Genomic DNA, 21,964 nt, shown 5'->3' with positions numbered 1-21,964 from the left:
ATAATTCAGGTCGAAATGGCTCTCTTAAGTCTCCAAGGATCTGAGTTTTTCCCCATCTCGTCAAAATGTCACTCAGTTGTTAATTTCGAAACACAACTCATTTTTTTTAATTTGTAAATATTTCTTTTTTCTGTGGATATAAAAGATGCAAAATAATGTACTTATATCATATGCTGTGAATATGGCTTTTTCATAAAACTTTTCAAATAAAAAGTTGAGATTAAGGAATTTGTTGTTTTTCGGGAATTAGAAGTTTTTAAAGGAGGCCTCATACAAAAATTCATACCAATAATTCTCTACCGATTTTCATACATGGTTTTTTTGCACACATCATTAAAAATTCTATGCCGTCTTAAACATTTACACAGCATGCATTTTTAAAAGTCTGATAAAGATAAACAAGGCACGTTATAAAACAAAAATTGGTTAACAGAAAAAAAAATCACACTTCTATCTGTAAACTTCTTGTCAACATCTCTTCGTTATATCGTTTTTATTTTTATCCACAAGAGTGCAAACTTTCGCATTAATCTCCCCAAATTCATAATATTTACATATTTCAAAATTTTGATACAAACAAATGAATTGCATGAGTTTTTCTCAAGATGAACACAAGTGTCGCTGCTAGAGTTGACACGGCATATGAAGAGGTTTCGTCCTTCAGCAAAAAGCACGCGAGAGTAACCTTATCGTCTGATATCAATGACGGAAAAACACGCCACACAAACACTGCAACAAGGCCCCAGTGTTTCGTCTAATATTTGCATGTTCTTTTTTGACCCAAAACGTCAAATGAGAGGTTTGAAAAGAAGCTTACGACTCGTTACTGTTTTAATGAAGAGATGGAGAATTTGGAGAAGAGATGAGCCGCGAGATGATTGACGTGAACTGGCGAGATCTCGTGAAGAGCTTATGATTCAGACACTGGGTAACGTTTAGTTTTGACAAGAGGCCTGTCTGATACTGTATGAAACTGTCAAGTTGGAAGTATCCAAACTTAGAATCGAAGACAGTTAGACTTGAAAGGGGACCCTTTTTAAACTATCAAAGGCAATTTTTTTCTCCCAATCATGTGTTGCGCCAAAAGTCGTATAAGCGATATACATATAAAAATCTCATTTACATATATTGTGTACAATAAAAATGAGAAATAAAACAACTCTACTTGTCTAACACAAATTAAAAGATAACTGATTAAATATTATCTATACGGCGGAGCGCTCACGTTGCATTAGACACATTAGGAAATACATTTCTAGAGCTAAACATGTTAACAATTAACTGATAGTTTTAACAAAATTAGTGTTTTACAGAAGCATATCTTGGTAGAGTTTTCATTGATTTTTTGCTAAAGAACACAAAAAAATCCCGAAAGTCATAAAACAAAAATCAAACAATGTAAACGAGGAGTATAAAACCATCGCGATGAACCTGTACGAGCTTCCGGTGATGCTTTATCGAACACGCCTGTTATATATGTGTCGTACACTTCTTCCTCCACACTTCCTGTAATGTACCCAGACACACAGGGTCCCCTGACACAGGGGTTGAGGATCAGCGCGACAAGCCGATACAATTGATTTCGCTGTCCTCAGACGCCATATATCATGTTGTGTTAATGCCACTATTTGTAAATGTTTTGTCAATTAACGTCGTGTTAATCCAATCAGGAATTCGCTTTCCGTGCTTAAATTAGCCTTGCAACCTTCTATTCCCTTGTTTATGAGAACCAAGCAAAGTAACAATCTGTAGCAAAATTCAATATTAGAAAATGGCAACTAGAACGAAAATCACTCGCATTACCAAAAAATCCTTCGCTTAATAGACAAAATCTCAGAACAGAAATAGCCTCAATTAATATATAGCTAATTGCTTCTCAACCACTTGTTGCATATATAATAGTAATACATTGACTCTTCAAGTTTCAAAGACTTATAAACGCGTCAGGGAGTGGGGTGGCGGTGGGAGGCTGTCAGTTCCACTCTCAGGATAAGATATTACTACATAAGTAGAATACTACATCTCTTATATATTAGTACATATACTAGTACATGTATTAGGATAACTCGTGCTATACATGTATATAAGTAAACGAGCATCCATTACGTCACATATATACTAATGAACAAATTTATTTATCATGATCTTAAAGCTGTTCGCTCTGATCAATAATAAACTAAACAAGCTGAATGACAGACGTTGACACTGACGTTTACTGCGTCTTATATACACTAAGTTCCTTGTTCGTTTATTTGTGAATATGAAATAACCAGAGAGCGTATAACTCACGCAACATATCACCATGAAGAAACTGAAAAACAAGTTTACAGGATGCTTTCTCAAAGTTGTCAAAACATCGTTGCATGACAGTCAAGAGTTCTTGAGACCTTGGTAATACAGCTATGGTGAATCCTACCATGAAAAAATGACAGGGGAGATAATAGAAAGAGACAGGTGCCACTTGTTCATATTGACCAATCGATTGCAGGTTTACATCTGAGACTAGCACATGCTCTCAAGAGCCCGGATTGTAAATAAACGTATTAAGCATGCAACCGTAAATGAGGTATTGTGAAACATGACTCCGTCCTTGGACATCCGGTGAAACCGGTGCCGTTAATGACCAAATCAGTAGAGATTTGTAGTATGAGTAATACAGAGATTCCTAACAAAGAAATCGAGAGCAAAAATAAGGCTTAATAAAATGTATTAACAATGCATCATGCTTCACTTTTCCTGGGGGACAAGTCAATAATGACTTACGGAGCTGGCCTAACAGGTGTTATCGTTACAGAAAAGCGGGGATCAATGTTTAAAAAGAGGCATGGAACATTTATATAGAATTAGTCATGATTAGTGCTGTTGGAAGACATTTGATCCATAACAGAAAATTACAAATCGTTTCCGACTGGGGAAAAATGAGGACTGCAATTATTACCAAAGCATGGGATACATACATTGTACATATTCAAAAATTCAACAAAAAATTAAAATAATGTTTTATGGATATTATTACCAGAGAAGCTTAATTAATATAATTGTAGAATTCAAGGAGTCGGTGTTTGAGAGGAATTCTGCAATTACAGGTGTTTGAGATGAATTCTGCAATTATAGCGGCCAAGATGTCCTTCCACATTTTTAAAAGGCACCTATTATGATAGAACACTTTTTTACAAAGTAATATAACAGTATATTCTAATGAATACTTACATGTATCTGGTATATCGTTTAGCCGATATTCATTCTAAACAAATGTACCTGACAAGATAACAATAAGGAACCTGATACCTAGACAGAAAACATGCAAGATACATATATACCAATTGTGCAAAATCGTGACAATATATACAATAAGTACTAGAATTAAAAAAATATCATAGATATGTTTTTTTAATAAATGGACATGAAAAGTGGCAAAAAACCTGATAAGAATCAAGTTTTATATCTGATTAAAAAATGAACACAGTGACGGGACCACAGCATATATAGTAAGAAAACCAAAGCATATGATAATGGAACCACAGCATAACATAATAAATAAAAAAAAACAGCATATACTTACAGAACAACAGAATATATTAACGAAAACACAGCATATACCAACTTACTACTTCATCTAATAACAGAACTACAGTATTTAATAACAGAACCACGGCATATAATAACAGAACCACAGGATATAATAACAGAACCACAGCATATAATAACAGAATCACGGCATATAATAACAGAACAATAGCATATGATAACGGAACCACAGGATATAATAACAGAACCACAGCATATAATAACAGAACCACGGCATATAATAACAGAACAACAGCATATAATATCAGAACCACGGCATATAATAACAGAACCACAGGATAAAATAACAGAACCACGGCATATAATAACAGAACCACAGGATATAATAACAGAACCACAGGATAAAATAACAGAACCACGGCATATAATAACAGAACCACGGCATATAATAACAGAACCACAGCATATGATAACAGAACCACGGAATATAATAACAGAACCACGGCATATAATAACAGAACCACAGCATATGATAACAGAACCACGGCATATGATAACAGAGCCACAGTATATAATAACAGAACCACAGCATAGAATAACAGAACCACAGCATATGATAACAGAACCACGGAATATAATAACAGAACCACGGCATATAATAACAGAACAACAGCATATAATAACAGAACAACAGCATATAATAACAGAACAACAGCAAAAAATAACAGAACAATAGCATGTACTAACATGTCAAACAAGAAGATTGTGATATTCCATATTTAAAACCAAAGTGCTTTATCCTAAGCTTGAATCATGTATGTGCGCCTTTGTATTGTAGATAGTGTAGATTATCTAAAGCAGGAGTAAATGATTTTTTTAATATAAAAAATAGGAAAAAAAATAATATTTCCCATCCAGAGCGTTGATTTAATAAAAAAACCACCGAAAAATGATTTCACCGACATTATCAAAATTGGTATTTTTTGCTCTATTGGCATGGAATTCTCAAGTATCAATAATCCAGAATTTGCAGCATAATTGAACAACTTTTTGTAGCATTTCAGAATTAAATTTCTCAATGTCGCAGAATTTAACTAAAATCTCAATATCCCCCAGGATATTTAAGCTTGTCCTATCATTCCAAAAACCCTAGTGTGAGATTAAGCGACTAGAAATTAAAATAACGCATTAGAACTGTCCTAACGGAAGCGGAGATTAATCTGTTTAAAGCATTTCTCCCTCTTTTTCAATGTAAGACTGGTAAAAGGTTTTTAAGAGTTGTAATTAACTGTTCACTACATCTGTTTTTCTGAGTATTTGTGCGAATTAAATTTATAGCCTGAATCCTTGTGGAATATTTAATGTTCGTTTTCAGTAATGAAGTGATCGTTAAGAAGCAAAAAAAGGTGAGACTATACCCACGGGAGAGGTTTCTTTTCGTTGAATTTACTAATTCTCAGAAACAAGTTAGTTGGTCAAAGCATAACAGAGAAAAAGATATTTCTGAAAAAAGCTCACTGCTAAAGTCCTCCTTCGTATTGCCATCTACACATGCTTTCCATGTTTTTTTTTTCTTTTCATGGCTGTTGTACCCTCTTTCTACACGAGATTAATCTCTACAGAAAAAAAAAATCATTAAATTCATTTTCAAAAATGTTAATTTATAGATATGCATGTCAAATTCAATATAATATTTTCCTGTGCCATACGTAAACAAAATTGATATGCTCTGTGTTAGATAATCTAATTGACTTTCATGTACAACAAACATTTCCGCCAGCATTTTTTTTTTTTATCAAATATCAAAATTATATAATGTTCCTCGAAATACTGTCATACGCAGGCCCGTAGCAACGGTTGTAAAAGGGGAGGACTTCTAAAAAAATTCCGACAAGCAAAAATAATAATAACAATAATGATAAAAAAATAATACTAAATTATTATTTATTTTTTTTTAAAAAAAGGTAATTTATTTAATCGACATTTTGACAATCAGATTATTACTTTCTGTATGATTTTAAAAGTTCAATAAATAAAAAAACTATCAGAATTTATTATTGATTCTGAATTCTCTGCAAAATGCTAAAAAAATCATAATTGTTTGCTGTTTGAGCACGTGGGCTTATTGTATGGACTTGTCTAACGTAATTGAAAAACACTTCATTCATAACGAGAGAGAATAGCGTGATAATCATATTTACAGATGAATTATTGACTTGATGGAATTTATAATTGATCAATCATAGTTCGACTTTGACAACTGAAAAAAAGGCTGTCAATTCATTGCTTGGCGCAGTGGTACAAGTGTCAATGGATATATGTTGTTGAATCCTCCACGAGCCGTCTTAATCAATTTTAATAAAATACATCTCTCATTTCTCACACTATATTATCGAACATCCAAAAAGTTATTAGAATAAGATGTAACGTCATATGAAGCTAGTAGTCCCTGGAGGCCCATAGGATCCTAAGGTTGGTGGTGCCAATAATTTTGCCAGTTACTTTAAGACAGAAAACAACGCTATTTTACAGTTGTACTCCCTCAATGTAAACACAAATGTATTGCTTATTTACGTGTGTCACCTCAAGAATGTCTCGTATTCTTTTTGAGCTTGTAAAGAATTTCTGTTTGCCCCCCCCCCCCTAAACTAAAAAAAAAAAAACAGCTGCATGTCAGAATTGCTTCCTACGATCATGCCCTGCAATAAGCAATCATTATTAACTCGAGGGGGGGGTTAAAACAGAGAAAAACTCTCTTAGGCTTAAACTAAATACAGGAGCTTTTAAAATAACATCCCCCCAACTATGAGGCAAGTGGTAATTCGGGGGGGGGGGATGAAAATGAAATTTTGCAAACAACGACGTACAGATAACCCCCCCCCCCCATATTTTAGACCTCTTACTCTGTATGTCATGTTTCAAAACACAAAGAAAGTATCGATTTTACTTTAAACGTGTAGAATACTTTTTTTAAAAAATTTGTTTGTAATAGCATTTAGATATGAAACGTGCATTAAATGCCAGTGCTTGTCCGCTGTTTGTTAAGCACTCCATCGTATGAACCCTGGTCTAATGTTGGTCAAACCAGCGGAAACCACAGAACGACACGTGAAAGAGTTTTCCTACAACTAATAGACTCAGTCCACTATCGTTCTGATATACAATTTAGTCTGCCTTTACTAAATTAATTTACATGAAATTAATATCTTTTTCAGGCGATTAAGTCAGCTTCTGGCCAGGAAAACCCCCACTCTTGTAGCGGAGGAGATTAATATTTATCCTACTCAACAATGGCCCGGCTTCATTATTGGAATATTACAATGGGCTTTAAGGCGCTCTCCTTGCAGTTTCTAATCGCCCGATGAATTGAATTTCTAGCAAAGAAAAAACTCCGGACGAAGCGAGGACTGCAATTTTCTGTCAAATGAACAAACTAAAATGATGAAATTCATTCATAGTATAGGCCGTGGAAATCCTCGTGTCCGCTCGGCGGAAGACACGAGCAGAGGAAGGCCGTATTGACGAGAATCATGGGGGAATGGTATTCACGGTGCTTATCCAAAATATCAAATATTTCCCGGATGTTTCCTAGTATTATAATGACTCAGTCTTTTTTTTGCTAAATATCTCCGACATCTCTCCTTGAATTGCCCCAAATGCAGGCGTGTAATAAGGTAAATGTGTCCCAGAATAGTATTAGCAAATTAAAAGAATGACTTTATGTACTGGAATAAAAAAGTGAATCTATAAAAGCAGCACAAGTTATACCATAGCATTTATCAAATTTTATTATTTACAAAAACAGCTATATGTAGATTAAAATAAATATGCATCAAATCTTTGCAAAAAAGGAAAGAAATCCACATTATCAGGGCAAAGCAAAGATGGGTGAAATCATGACAAGTGTGGTGAAATTATGTATTTAAAAAGCATTCTTACAGTTTTTGCTTTATGATGTACAAAGCACTCTTTTGCGTTACTTGGTGCACACATGCAATTTAGAGATTTTGAAAACGGTCTGACAACCAAGATATGCATGAAGAATCTTTGAGCTCTCCATGTAAATCAGAAAATAAAAATGGGGGAGAAAAGAATAGTTGGTACTCGTTGTAATGGGACAATTTAAGGACGTAGGACACTAAAATATTACATTTTAGAAATTGTAAAACAGTAAGTACATACTTTATTATTACTAAAACACTAACAATTAAATGTATTTATCACGATTTTAATTATTCTTACATTTAAGTGATCCAGAGGAGTGAATCCATTGATTTGGTAATTACAAAAAAAAATCTTAGAAGTGCAAGAACATACGTACATGTACGTAATTGTCTACAAAATTACGAGTTCTTCTGAAACTACACAAACTTGATCAGAATGAGGATATAATATTCTTTGAAGGCATGTGATAAGATAACCAACCAACGCCTTGGTTGTTCGCTTTGTTGTGAGTATCGGTATGTAGTATATGGATTAAGTACTAAATACTACATAGAATTGCATTCAATATGGGCGTCTATATTGTAGGGAAGCGTATTAGGGCCGCAACAGTATCTTTTATCAATTTGTTATAACAAATTACTAATCTGTTATAACAAATTATCAATTTTATATAACAAATTAATAATTTGATATAACAAAATACTAATCTGAATTAGTAATTACAAATTAGTAATTTGTTAAAACAAATTAATAAAAGATACTGCTGCGGCTCGAATACGCTTCCGTAATACGGCTTTTCTTATACATATACAGCTATTTTTTTACAATGAATATTACAACTAATTAATACATACAGAAGATTTTAAGATTACTGAACAGTTCTTGTTGAGAAAGAAAGGTAAACTGTGATAAGATGTATAGCTTCGGAGAGAAAATTGTGCGGATGCAATAACAAACAGTCAGGGTGAATTCAGTGACCCCACACCATCTTTACTTGCTTGGGTATATAGATTTAGTTAAATGGGTAATTTAGTCGAATCAATCACAAAGATCATGGGCGCGGATCTAGAGGGGGGTCGGGGGTCCGGATTCCCCGGGAATTTTGAGAGTTAAATTTCTATGGTAAAACAACCGAAAAATGACCTTAGACTCCCCTAGAAAACACGGACACCTGAAAAAATGTGAGTTTCACGATAAGTGCGGTACTACTCTTTTGCTGGGCAAAATGATGTACATTTTGGTGAAATATGACTTAAAATAATTGTCGTTTAATTGTCTGTCCAAAAAAAAAAAAAAAAAAAAACTTCGCCAAACGTTACTGCAAAAGAGCAGTACCGCAGTTATCGTGAAATGGCTAATCTGCTAATCCCCGTTTTTCAGGCTTTGGCCGGCATTTTTTTTTTAATTTTAGTTTATTTGCTTATTTATTTTAGAAAAAGAAAAAACAAGCCCCCCCCCCCAAAAAAAGAAAAAAAATTAAAAAAAAAAAATGAAAATAATAAAGTCCTAATTCAGTTGGTGCAGACCCCCCCCCCCCCCCCCCCGGGAAAAAATCCTGGATCCGCGCATGCATATGTTTGTCGAAGATGAGATTGAGTAAGTTTGCAAAAAGTAAAACACCCTGATTGAATAAGCCTGTTCTATAAATGAACAGCTTTATCATCTTTCAACTAGATTTGACCCTTGGAACATGTGGAATAGATTAATGGAATGCTTGAGCAAATTCATGGTGTAAGAACTAAGTTTACACTATCCCGCTTCAAAGAATTATCCGATTCCGTGACGTTACTTCCTTTCAAAACAACATGGTGGTGGTGTAAGACGAAATAAGAAAATGCGTTTAGAAAAGTGTTACTTTTGTTCTTCCACCATCTACCCTGGTCACGGAATACAGTTTGTTCGTAACGATTGCAAAGTAAGTTGTTCTTTTTCTTTGAATTTAGTGTGTAAGGGTTTTCTTTTCAGTCAGAAATGATGCGACAGAATCAATCGCACACGTGTTTGCTAGTATTGCCCTAGTAGTGAATGTAAAAAAAAATTATCATCGATAGATTTTTTCGTACAAATAACTCTACTACCGAGTAGTTATCTTGTCAAAATAACCCCATTACACATCTTGTTCAAATACGTGTACTGAGTTGACTGTTGGAGAAAATATTTATAAAATGAGTTCTGTGTTCTTTGGCCGTTTGGTCAGCTGAATACTCAGTAATTTGGAAGAATATTTTATTGTTTCCACTTTACCTTTGACTAGTTTAGACATTACACTTTTCCTTCTGATTATACAGTGTATGTTTATATTTAAAAATAATATGTTTTCATTCTAGATATTTAGGTTCTGTCGGTCAAAATGTCATAAAGCATTTAAAAACAAGAGAAACCCACGAAAGGCCAAGTGGACAAAAGCTTTCAGAAAGGCTGCCGGGAAAGAGCTGGCCGTAGATCCATCACTGGAATTTGAGAAACGCAGACATGTCCCTGTCAAATACAACAGAGAACTTTGGCAGACAACATGTAAGCATGACTGTTGACTGAATATGATATATAAATAAGGTGTCGGGTGGTTACGTTCCGATTCCGTGTTCGACCCGCGTGGTTACGACCCAAGTGGTTTCGACCTACTCTAATATATATCCCTACATGTGAATACCTGAGCACAGGGGTATACACTGTGCGGTAAACAAATGGATATTCGGTAGCTGTATATTGTAGGGCTTCAGAGATGTGCGTGTCAATAGGCAGTTGTTTCCGTATGTGTAGTCAACATGCAGTGAGAAGGTTTCCTAACATTTTTTTCTATTATCGCGGAGCATAAATGTTGATAAATTTGATTTAGTAATGAATTATATTTGAACAGTTTTTCATAAAAATTATCTTCTTCCAATGTACCGTGATCACATATGCACTGTCTAAACATTAATGTTACAGTAGGTTTCTCCAAATTAAATTACATACGATAATTAACACAAATATACGTGGTCGATATAAAAAAAAATGTAGACGAAAAAAAAAAATGTGAAATTCTTGAAAGTGTTAATTAATTTCGTTCCGAAGCAATTAATTGTTAATTAATTGCTTTGGAACGAAACCACTCGGGTCGAACATGGATTCGTGTCGAAACCACGCGGGTCGAACAAGTAATCGGAACATAACCACCCGCATTCTATAAATATTATCTTCTCCCTTTTTTGTTGTACCAATTAATGTTTTATTCAAAACATGGACTAAAGAGTCGTTGTTTGAAACTCTTCAAGGTATGTTTTTACTGAAATCTAGTGTGTTTGATCTCTGTGTACTAACATGAATGATATATGACATCACTGACTTCAGGGCTAGACAAATAGCATTGCCCGACGCCCGGGACAACCAATTTTGTTTGGCGGGCAAGTTATTTGATAGGTGGTACCTGCCCGCGGACAAGTGCTTCTCCAGTTAACAAAAAATCAAATGTTGTTTGTTTTATCGCTGTTGAAATGTAATGAATCACAGTAGAGCACCTGTTTTTCGTTGCTGTTCATCACTACATCGAATACTCGGTCGGAACTCCTCTAGAATTTACCCATTTATGTGTAGTTAAAATACACACAGGACGTAAAACATAGCAGCTATCGATTCCATGTCAAAAAAGTTGAAGAGGATTTTAGACCTTTTTAGGTATTGTAAAAAATAATGTAAAAATTCATGCTGTGAGTACAAACGTGTTATACTGATATTAAAATTGGAGCTGTTGACTGGCGATCACTGAAAGTCACAATCGACATGCAGTGGTGGTACTTAATAATATTCAAAAAAAAATTTTTTTTTCTCTTTCAGTATTTTTGGGATGTTAAAGTAATACAGAGAAAAGTTTAAATTATGCGCACTGCACAAGCTAAGAAATATCCCTGGAACAAGACTTACCCCTAAACTTTTCCATGCAAAAAATTAAGTCATTTTATGTCTAGTTTGTTCCCCATGTAGTGAATCAGTTGAGAAATATTTTAATGTTTAACGATAATGCTTTAATTTTATGTTAATTAAGAAAAAGTGGGACAAGCATATTTTTTGGTAGGACAAGTAATTTTACGATGGTAACCTGTCCGAGGGCAAGTACTGAAAAATTCTATTTGTCTACCCCTGGACTTCACCAACACAGTTTAGAGAAATAGAATAGTTGATCAGTTTATTCCTAGGCAGGGCTCGACATTAACGCTTATCCGCTTGTCCGGTACCTGCTACCAGTGAAAAAAAATTACAGACAAGTAAATATTGCTGGACATATGTCCGATTGGACAAGTGCATTTTAATGTAAAGAAGTCTCCAAATAATAAAAAGAGTGATTGTTGAAATTTTACGGATAGTTTAAAGATGGAGGCAATATGTACATAATACCGAACTTCGATCCCGATATGATCCGATATGGATTGCTATGTAATTGAGTTCATACTTGATCAGGATCGAAGTTCACTAATTACATATGTAACAGAGACATTTTGTGCCTCTGCTGGGGATTGAACCCGGGGCCTCTGGCTTGCCAGTCCAGTGCTCTACCAATTGAGCTAAAGGGTTAACCCTCTAGCCCAAGCTAGTAGGATGCCATGTATCTTACACTACCACATTGTCCCCCTCCAGAGAAGGAGATGTCCTCATCTCTTTTGGAGTGCCGACGCCTGTGGGGCGAAGTTCTGGGGGCAATCACTTTCACCCGCCAGAGAACACCTGGGTCCCAACGTGGGCGCCAAATGTAACAGAGACATTTTGTGCCTCTGCTGGGGATTGAACCCGGGGCCTCTGGCTTGCCAGTCCAGTGCTCTACCAGTTGAGCTAAAGGGTTAACCCTCTAGCCCAAGCTAGTAGGATGCCATGTATCTTACACTACCACAAATACTACTGCAAAGGCATGGAATTTACGAATTTTGCTTTCTGTTTGATGTTGACAGTCCATTTATGTTGCTGTTAGGACAGAAAGTCTAGATAAAATTTTGTTTTATGTGTTTGTTGTATTTATCAATAACATCACAAATCAATCAAGCACATGCAATAGAATTTATTTTAGTTTTCAAGTTTACAGTATTAGATCTTTATTGATTTTCGGACAAGTGAAGTTGAAGTTCAGACATGTAAATGTCTTGGTAACTTGTCCGAATGGACAAGTAGGGAAAAAAAAGTGAATGTCGAACCTTGCTAGGACTTATACAATTAAGTTTAATGTACATACTTAAAGGCCGAGGTTTTCAACCGGTCGGTTTTCCTCAGGTAAATTTGGTGTGGGTGGAGCTTAATTGACACGGCTGTGAAGCCCCGAGGAAACCAAGCTGGCTTGTATATACCTATCTATATACACAGGATGTTACCTGTATATTACCTGTAAATATTTTACTAAGACATATAGTTTAACTTCGCGCGTTGGTCAATCGAAATGTTGATCGTCAAATTTATGAAATAAAACATGCTAAATTTTTGATGTAGACTGATTCTTTTAGTTCAATTCTTTTTCTTAAAAAATATGTTTGAATAAAGGAGACAATTTTAGTTTAATTTTGTGCGTTTATAAATTTCAAATCTTTGGTTGTAAGCTGGCGACACCGAGGGAAATAGTCATTCGCAAAACGAAAGTAGAAAAAAGCGTGGTCCTGAATAATTAAGTCTCTTAAACTTTGAAATCCTGTTTGAGGGCTAATTTTTGTAGAAAATATATAATAAATTAAATAAATATTTTTTTTGTATAATTCCTAAGTGATTAACCAATGACGCATGGATGTTTCGTAAAAATGGTCACGGCATCGTATTGTTTCTCCGACAGGTAGACGAAACGGGAATACAATCACTTTATCATACATGAACTTTTTTCCTCGGGATCCATAATTCTAAACTTGTATATGCAATGACAGCTTTTATAATACTGTTTATTTCTCTTTAAGACTGGTTATTTTACCGTAACTTTCATCACCATGTCTCGAAGAAATATTACATGTCTTAAAATTTTTAACTTGGATGTGGTTTTTGGAGACCAGGTCTTCCAACAATCTATTGGAATTCCCATGGGTACCAATTGCGCCCCGTTATAAGCAGACCTTTTTAGCTCACCTGAGCCGAAGGCTCAAGTGAGCTTTTCTGATCACATTTTGTCTGTAGTCCGTCTGTCCGTCTGTCTGTCTGTCTGTCTGTCCATCCGTCCGTCTGTAAACTTTTCACATTTTCGACTTCTTCTCAAGAACCACTGGGCCAATTTCAACCAAACTTGCCACAAAGTATCCTTGGGTGAAGGGGATTCAAGTTTGTTCAAATGAAGGGCCACGCCCTCTTTCAAGGGGAGATAATGAAGAATTAGTGAAAAATTAGTAGCATCTTTTAAAAATCTTCTTCTCAAGAACCACAAAGCCAGGGAAGATGAAACTCATGTGGAAGCATCCTCAGGTAGTGTAGATTCAAGTTTGTTCAAATCATGACCCCCGGGGGTAGGGCGGGGCCACAATGGAGGATCAAAGTTTTACAATGAAATATATAGGAAAAATCTTTAAAAATCTTCTTCTCAAGAACAGCAAAGCCATGATGAGTCATATTTATATGGAAGCTTCCTCAGGTAGTGTAGATTCAAGTTGTTCAAATCAAGACCCCGGGGGGGGTAGGGCGGGGCCACAATGGAGGATCAAAGTTTTACATAGAAATATATAGGAAAAATCTTTAAAAATCTTCTTCTCAATAACAGCAAAGCCCTAATTGGTCATATTTATATGAAAGCATCCTCAGGAAGTGTAGATTCAAGTTTGTCCAAATCATGACCCCTGTTGGTAGGGCGGGGCCACAATGGAGGATCAAAGTTTTACATAGGAATATATAGGAAAAATCTTTAAAAATCTTCTTCTCAGGAACAGCAAAGCCCTGATTGGTAATATTTATATGAAAGCATCCTCAGGTAGTGTAGATTCAAGTTTGTTCAAATCATGACCCCCGGGGGTAGGGCTGGGCCACAATGGTGGATCAAAGTTTTACAAAGAAATATATAGGAAAAATCTTTAAAAATCTTCTTCTCAGGAACAGCAAAGTCCTGATTGATCATATTTATGTGGAAGTATCCTCAGGTAGTGTAGATTCAAGTTTATTCAAATCATGACCCCCGGGGGTAGGGCGGGGCCACAGTGGAGGATCAAAATTATACATAGAAATATATAGGAAAAACCTTTAAAAATCTTCTTCTCAAGAACAGCAAAGCCATGATGAGTCATATTTATGTGGAAGTATCCTCAGGTAGTGTAGATTCAAGTTTGTTCAAATCAAGACCCCCGGGGATAGGGCGGGGCCACAATGGAGGATCAAAGTTTTACATAGAAATATATAGGAAAAACCTTTAAAAATCTTCTTCTCAAGAACAGCAAAGCCATGATGAGTCATATTTATATGGAAGCTTCCTCAGGTAGTGTAGGTTCAAGTTTGTTCAAATCAAGACCCCCGGGGGTAGGGCGGGGCCACAATGGAGGATCAAAGTTTTACATAGAAATATATAGGAAAAATCTTTAAAAATCTTCTTCTCAGGAACAGCAAAGTCCTGATTGATCATATTTATGTGGAAGTATCGTCAGGTAGTGTAGATTCAAGTTTATTCAAATCATGACCCCCGGGGGTAGGGCGGGGCCACAGTGGAGGATCAAAATTTTACATAGAAATATATAGGAAAAACCTTTAAAAATCTTCTTCTCAAGAACAGCAAAGCCATGATGAGTCATATTTATATGGAAGCTTCCTCAGGTAGTGTAGGTTCAAGTTTGTTCAAATCATGACCCCCGGGGGTAGGGCGGGGCCACAATGGAGGATCAAAGTTTTACAAAGAAATATATAGGAAAAATCTTTAAAAATCTTCTTCTCAGGAACAGCAAAGTCCTGATTGATCATATTTATGTGGAAGTATCCTCAGGTAGTGTAGATTCAAGTTTATTTAAATCATGACCCCCGGGGGTAGGGCGGGGCCACAGTGGAGGATCAAAATTTTACATAGAAATATATAGGAAAAACCTTTAAAAATCTTCTTCTCAAGAACAGCAAAGCCATGATGAGTCATATTTATGTGGAAGTATCCTCAGGTAGTGTAGATTCAAGTTTGTTCTAATCATGACCCCCCGGGGGTAGGGCGTGGCCACAATGGAGGATCAAAGTTTTACAAAGAAATATATAGGAAAAATCTTTAAAAATCTTCTTCTCAGGAACAGCAAAGTCCTGATTGATCATATTTATGTGGAAGTATCCTCAGGTAGTGTAGATTCAAGTTTATTCAAATCATGACCCCCGGGGGTAGGGCGGGGCCACAGTGGAGGATCAAAATTTTACATAGAAATATATAGGAAAAACCTTTAAAAATCTTCTTCTCAAGAACAGCAAAGCCATGATGAGTCATATTTATATGGAAGCTTCCTCAGGTAGTGTAGGTTCAAGTTTGTTCAAATCAAGACCCCCGGGGGTAGGGCGGGGCCACAATGGAGGATCAAAGTTTTACATAGAAATATATAGGAAAAACCTTTAAAAATCTTCTTCTCAATAACAGCAAAGCCCTAATTGGTCATATTTATATGGAAGCATCCTCAGGTAGTGTAGATTCAAGTTTGTCCAAATCATGACCCCTGGGGGTAGGGCGGGGCCACAATGGAGGATCAAAGTTTTACATAGAAATATATAGGAAAAATCTTTAAAAAACATTCTTCTCAATAACAGCAAAGCCCTAATTGGTAATATTTATATGAAAGCATCCTCAGGTAGTGTAGATTCAAGTTTGTTCAAATCATGACCCCCGGGGGTAGGGCGGGGCCACAATGGAGGATCAAAGTTTTACAAAGAAATATATAGGAAAAATCTTTAAAAATCTTCTTCTCAGGAACAGCAAAGTCCTGATTGATCATATTTATGTGGAAGTATCCTCAGGTAGTGTAGATTCAAGTTTATTCAAATCATGACCCCCGGGGGTAGGGCGGGGCCACAGTGGAGGATCAAAATTTTACATAGAAATATATAGGAAAAACCTTTAAAAATCTTCTTCTCAAGAACAGCAAAGCCATGATGAGTCATATTTATATGGAAGCTTCCTCAGGTAGTGTAGGTTCAAGTTTGTTCAAATCAAGACCCCCGGGGGTAGGGCGGGGCCACAATGGAGGATCAAAGTTTTACATAGAAATATATAGTAAAAACCTTTAAAAAACATTCTTCTCAATAACAGCAAAGCCCTAATTGGTCATATTTATATGGAAGCATCCTCAGGTAGTGTAGATTCAAGTTTGTCCAAATCATGACCCCTGGGGGTAGGGCGGGGCCACAATGGAGGATCAAAGTTTTACATAGAAATATATAGGAAAAATCTTTAAAAAACATTCTTCTCAATAACAGCAAAGCCCTAATTGGTAATATTTATATGAAAGCATCCTCAGGTAGTGTAGATTCAAGTTTGTTCAAATCATGACCCCCGGGGGTAGGGCGGGGCCACAGTGGAGGATCAAAGTTTTACATAGAAATATATAGGAAAAACCTTTAAAAATCTTCTTCTCAAGAACAGCAAAGCCATGATGAGTCATATTTATATGGAAGCATCCTCAGGTAGTGTAGATTCAAGTTTATTCAAATCATGACCCCCGGGGGTAGGGCGGGGCTACAATGGAGGATCAAAGTTTTACATAGAAATATATAGGAAAAACCTTTAAAAATCTTCTTCTCAAGAACAGCAAAGCCCTAATTGGTCATATTTATATTGCAGCATCCTCAGGTAGTGTAGATTCAAATTTGTCCAAATCATGGCCCCTAGGGGTAGGGCGGGGCCACAATGGAGGATCAAAGCTTTACATAGAAATATATAGGAAAAATCTTTAAAAATCTTCTTCTCAATAACAGCAAAGCCTTAATTGGTCATATTTATATGAAAGCATCCTCAGGTAGTGTAGATTCAAGTTTGTTCAAATCATGACCCCCGGGGGTAGGGCGGGGCCACAGTGGAGGATCAAAGTTTTACATAGAAATATATAGGAAAAATCTTTAAAAATCTTCTTCTCAAGAACAGCAAAGCCATGATGAGTCATATTTATATGGAAGCATCCTCAGGTAGTGTAGATTCAAGTTTGTTCAAACCATGACCCCCGGGGGTAGGGCGGGGCCACAATGGAGGATCAAAGTTTTACATAGAAATATGTAGGAAAAATCTTTAAAAATCTTCTTCTCAAGAACAGCAAAGCCATGATGAGTCATATTGATATGGAAGCATCCTCAGGTAGTGTAGATTCAAGTTTGTTCAAATGATGACCCCTGGGATAGGGAGGAGCCACAATGGGGGATCAAATTTTTACAGAGGAATATATGGGAATTTTTTTAAAAAATCTTCTCAAGTACAACAAAGCCATTTTTTTAAAACAAATTATATATTGACATGGAAGCATCATCAGGTAGTTTAAAATTCAAGCCCCCCCCCCCCCCCCCCCCCCCCCCCCCCCCCCCCCCCCCCCGGTAATCTTTTCAATACTGAACTGATTTGTGCTTTTGCCTTGCCAATGTGCTCAGGTGAGCGATGTGGCCCATGGGCCTCTTGTTTATATTCATATGAAGCAGAATTTGTCCAAAATCTTGTACGTGAAAAGAAGAAAACACTTGCTGTGGCCTTCAACTCGACATTTAGATATATCGACGATGTATTGTCAATTAACAATGGCTATTTTCATTCTTATGTTGATACGATATATCCTGGTGAGCTTGAGATAATAGATACCACAGAGTCTGACACATCTGTTTCATATTTGGATATTTTACTTGAAAAAGACGTTAATGGTAATCTAACAACCAAGCTTTATGATAAACGTGATGACTTTAACTTTTCAATCGTCAACTTCCATTACTTATGCAGCAATATACCTTCATCACCTGCATACGGGGTATATATCTCTCAGTTGATTCGATACGCAAGAGCATGCTCTACGTATGAACAATTTCTAAAACGAGGTAAATTATTGACAAAAAAGTTGATGAAACAAGAATATCAGCTGTCTCGTTTAAAGTCATCATTTCGTAAGTTCTATGGTCGATACAATGACCTTGTCAGCAAATACAATTTATCATTGATTCAAATGCTGACTGACGTTTTTCATATTAATTGTTAGGCCATTATTTACACACTGAATTGTCGACGGATTTTCCGTTATTTCCCGATCATGACAAGGAGCACACGGCGGGTGTGACCGGTCGGCAGGGGATGCTCACTCCTCCATGGCACCTGATCCCACCTCTGATGTTTAGAGGTCCGTGTTTGCTCTGCTCCTATTTTGTACTGTTTAATGAACTTTTGAGCTTGAATACTGTTCGTTATCTCCATATATTTCATTGGACAATATGACTATATATATGACTGACATTCTTTTTCATTTATTTAATTATTTGACAGACTGATTAAATATAAATTAAATATGGCTAATTACTTTATCATAAAAAAAAAATAATATCAGCTCTGGCTGCTTCTTTATCACGATGTTATAAATTATATGCAGTAGGCATCAAAGACTGAATGTTAATTCAATGATCGGTACGATCCCCAGGCAAGGTATACAAGATATACACAACGGCTGGTAACAATATGTCAATCAATTTTCAGTATCCAATCTCAGGCTTAATTTCATCTGATTGACAGGGGTTCACAGACCAGGTAAAATTGAGGGAGGTGCTTATTTCCTCCCCCTTTAAATTTTAAATGAAATAGATACATTAATGTGAAAGAAAAGCAATCTTGTATAAAATTTTTTTTGAGTTCTGTTGATATCTTAACTAATGTTTACAAATTGTATGAAGTAATCAACTGAGTCATAGTTCTGTGTTTAGCATTAGTGTACTGGACTCTGTCCTTTGTCGCTCTATGTCTGGGCTTCATGTTTGATTATGTTGTTGTGTTTTCAGTCAAAGCAATGAAGAGAATAGAGGAGATTCGAGTAAAAAGACAAAATCAATTCATTCTAAACAGGTAAGTAAACTCTCTCCCACCCAAAGAATAAGGACTGGTTTAAAACTATAAAAGTAATTTAATTGATTTTTCATGGATTTCAAAATGCACAAGGAAATCTAGACCATCAGTTAGATTTCAATCTTTATGTGCATGAAAATCAAAGGTAGGCTCATAATTGCACTCTGTGTTTTGAACAAAAGGAAATAAGTGAAAATAAAGGAAAATTATGTATTTATCAAAAATATGAAAATTTTACCTGGATCCATTGTATGTTCCAGATCAAAATTAAAGCTTGTTTCATTGTCATAAGTTTTTATTAAAAAAAACAAACAGCAATATGCAGAGAAATTTATGTGTCTACTTTGCTTTGTATGTCAAACAGGGGCCAGATTAGGTCTACACCTTATCTTGTTCTTTGGAATCTTAGTAATTCTGTGTGTGTAAAAGAGGTTTTGAAACTTTTTTTTTTAATCTTAAACATGAAACATTTTGGACAGACCAAGTAGAAGACTCTTTCTAAATCTGACAAACCAACAGCTCTCAAGAAATAAATTTAAAAATATCTGTATGTATCACATTCATAAATTAGTGCTGCTAAAATTAATGTTTATTATATACATGTATACATGTTTTGTATATGTAAATAATTTATATTTTGACCGAGATAATAAATTATAACTGAAATCAGTACTGATAATTAAATATGAATCCTGCTGATATAGGACACAGTATGGGAGTAAGTACAAAATAATGTCTCTGGTGATCTATTTGTGTGTAAATGCACAATTATGAATAGTTATTACACTTTTTTTAAATCTTAGAAAATAAAGACCTCAGATTTGAAAGAATAACTTTATTAGTTACATGCTGCTTTTGCTCTTCTACACCCTTAAAATTGATATTTTCAAAAAAAGTTTTGAAAGTTGCTTAAATACGAGTTGAATATATGAATGTGATAAATCATAAAATAATATGGCTTAAAGAAGAAAATATAACATCATTAATTTGTTACATTTCTGAATTTTTAACAGAAAAAGGCTGCAAAAAGACTTATTTCAGGGAGGGGGGATTTTCCAGCAGAAAATAGTGTTGTGTACTTGTGTAGAAATCTTTGAAAATCCCATTTCTTAATATCTTTATCTTTGTGAGCGTTGATGTTGTCTGAAAGAAAATGCCACTGAAAATTGATGTCTTCTGCAATGAAAAAGGTGAAGATAACGAACAGTGCAACTTTCTAAGAATTAAATACAGGAAAATGCACAAGTTTTTGATGTCACAATTAGCACTTAGGAAGTCTTATGAGGAAAACAATTTGTATAATCTTACTGCATAGCATTTGATCAATTTAGGAAGCATATGTTTTAACTTCTCACAATTTTATATTTTAGAAAAATTCAGGGCAAGATTTATACTGAAACCATACCTTCTTCTTAATGTTTTTTTTTTTAGAGAAATGATATATTTCAAAATATTTTTGATTCAAGAATTAATTTGGTGGTCAGGATCCAGCTTAAACACCTTAGACAATTCTACATGTAGAAGTGTATAAGGCATTAAAGACAGCATGATATTGTACAATCACATATTGACAACAAAATGTTCTCCTTCAGATTAAATAAGGGTAAAGAACTAAGGAAAGAAGCTGATGTAAAGGAGGTTAAAACAAACATACACTTAATCAGGGCACCAGCAGGTTAGTTTCCATTTCTCAACATGAAGTAAAACTTTAAATAACTCTTTGAAAAGGTATCTTAAGCATTTTGTGCAGTTGTAAATCAAAAAGATTCCAATCATTAAAAAAATCAAACATAGCTTATTGATTTCATATTTCTACAGCTCGAGCCAAAAAACTTGAGAAGAAGATGGTACAGGTCATACAGGAAGCAGATGATGAAGATATGGAAGAAGTATAGGGATCCAAGGAAGGTGGATCAAACAGGAGACAAGTGTTGAGATCATTACTGTTCACTGACAGAGACATTCTCAAGAATGACAAACTGTTATGTGACCTTGATTGTTTTACCTTGCATTGAAACTTGAAAGATTTTCCTTTTTGTACTTTTTGATGAAGTAACAATATTGTAAATCATTGGATTTAGAGTTAAAAAGGACAAAAATGTTGTCTGTTACTTTTTCAAATGTAGTACCGGTAATGTATAATAAACTGAAAAGGAAGTTTCAGACATTTTTATTTATTTATTATTGAACATGTTTTACAGTTAGTTCTTGTACACATATAATACACTTTTGACTTGGACAGAATATTATTATCAAATTTATGTGACATGATCCTTATCAACACTAACTTAGGAATCATGATGCCATTTTTATGAACACTTTCTTAGAGTAGATCCATTTCTAGCATGAAGAGGATCATTTGGTAGAAACTCAATATCTAAATGTGTTTAAGGATGGATTCTTCTCATATTTCTTATAATGGCAGAATCTTGATTTTCTGAATACTCAATATTCAGACTGTTTACACTCTTTTAACATCCAAAAACTTTGGTGTCATCGGCCTTGATTTTCAGTCAAGGTCATTTGAAAGTCACTCCTAAA

General features: G+C 35.2%; 1 protein-coding gene across 1 annotated transcript; it reads left to right on the top strand.

The window, feature by feature from the left end:
• Positions 1-9,259: 9,259 nt before the first annotated feature.
• Positions 9,260-21,586, top strand: LOC133176315 (probable ribosome biogenesis protein RLP24). The gene is made up of 5 exons (XM_061311449.1): positions 9,260-9,388; positions 9,801-9,987; positions 19,360-19,423; positions 21,016-21,098; positions 21,242-21,586. Exons 1-5 carry the CDS (start codon positions 9,308-9,310, stop codon positions 21,316-21,318), a joined length of 492 nt encoding a protein of 163 aa, XP_061167433.1. The 5' UTR covers positions 9,260-9,307; the 3' UTR covers positions 21,319-21,586.
• Positions 21,587-21,964: the final 378 nt, after the last annotated feature.

Source organism: Saccostrea echinata, unplaced genomic scaffold (assembly GCF_033153115.1).
Source record: "Saccostrea echinata isolate AGI-Se365-2 ecotype Australia unplaced genomic scaffold, CSIRO_AGI_Sech_v1 ptg000002l, whole genome shotgun sequence".
Classification (NCBI taxonomy): Eukaryota; Metazoa; Mollusca; class Bivalvia; order Ostreida; family Ostreidae; genus Saccostrea; species Saccostrea echinata.
The sequence above is the reverse complement of the archived record's forward strand: the minus strand, read 5'-3'. Positions and strand labels throughout refer to the sequence as shown.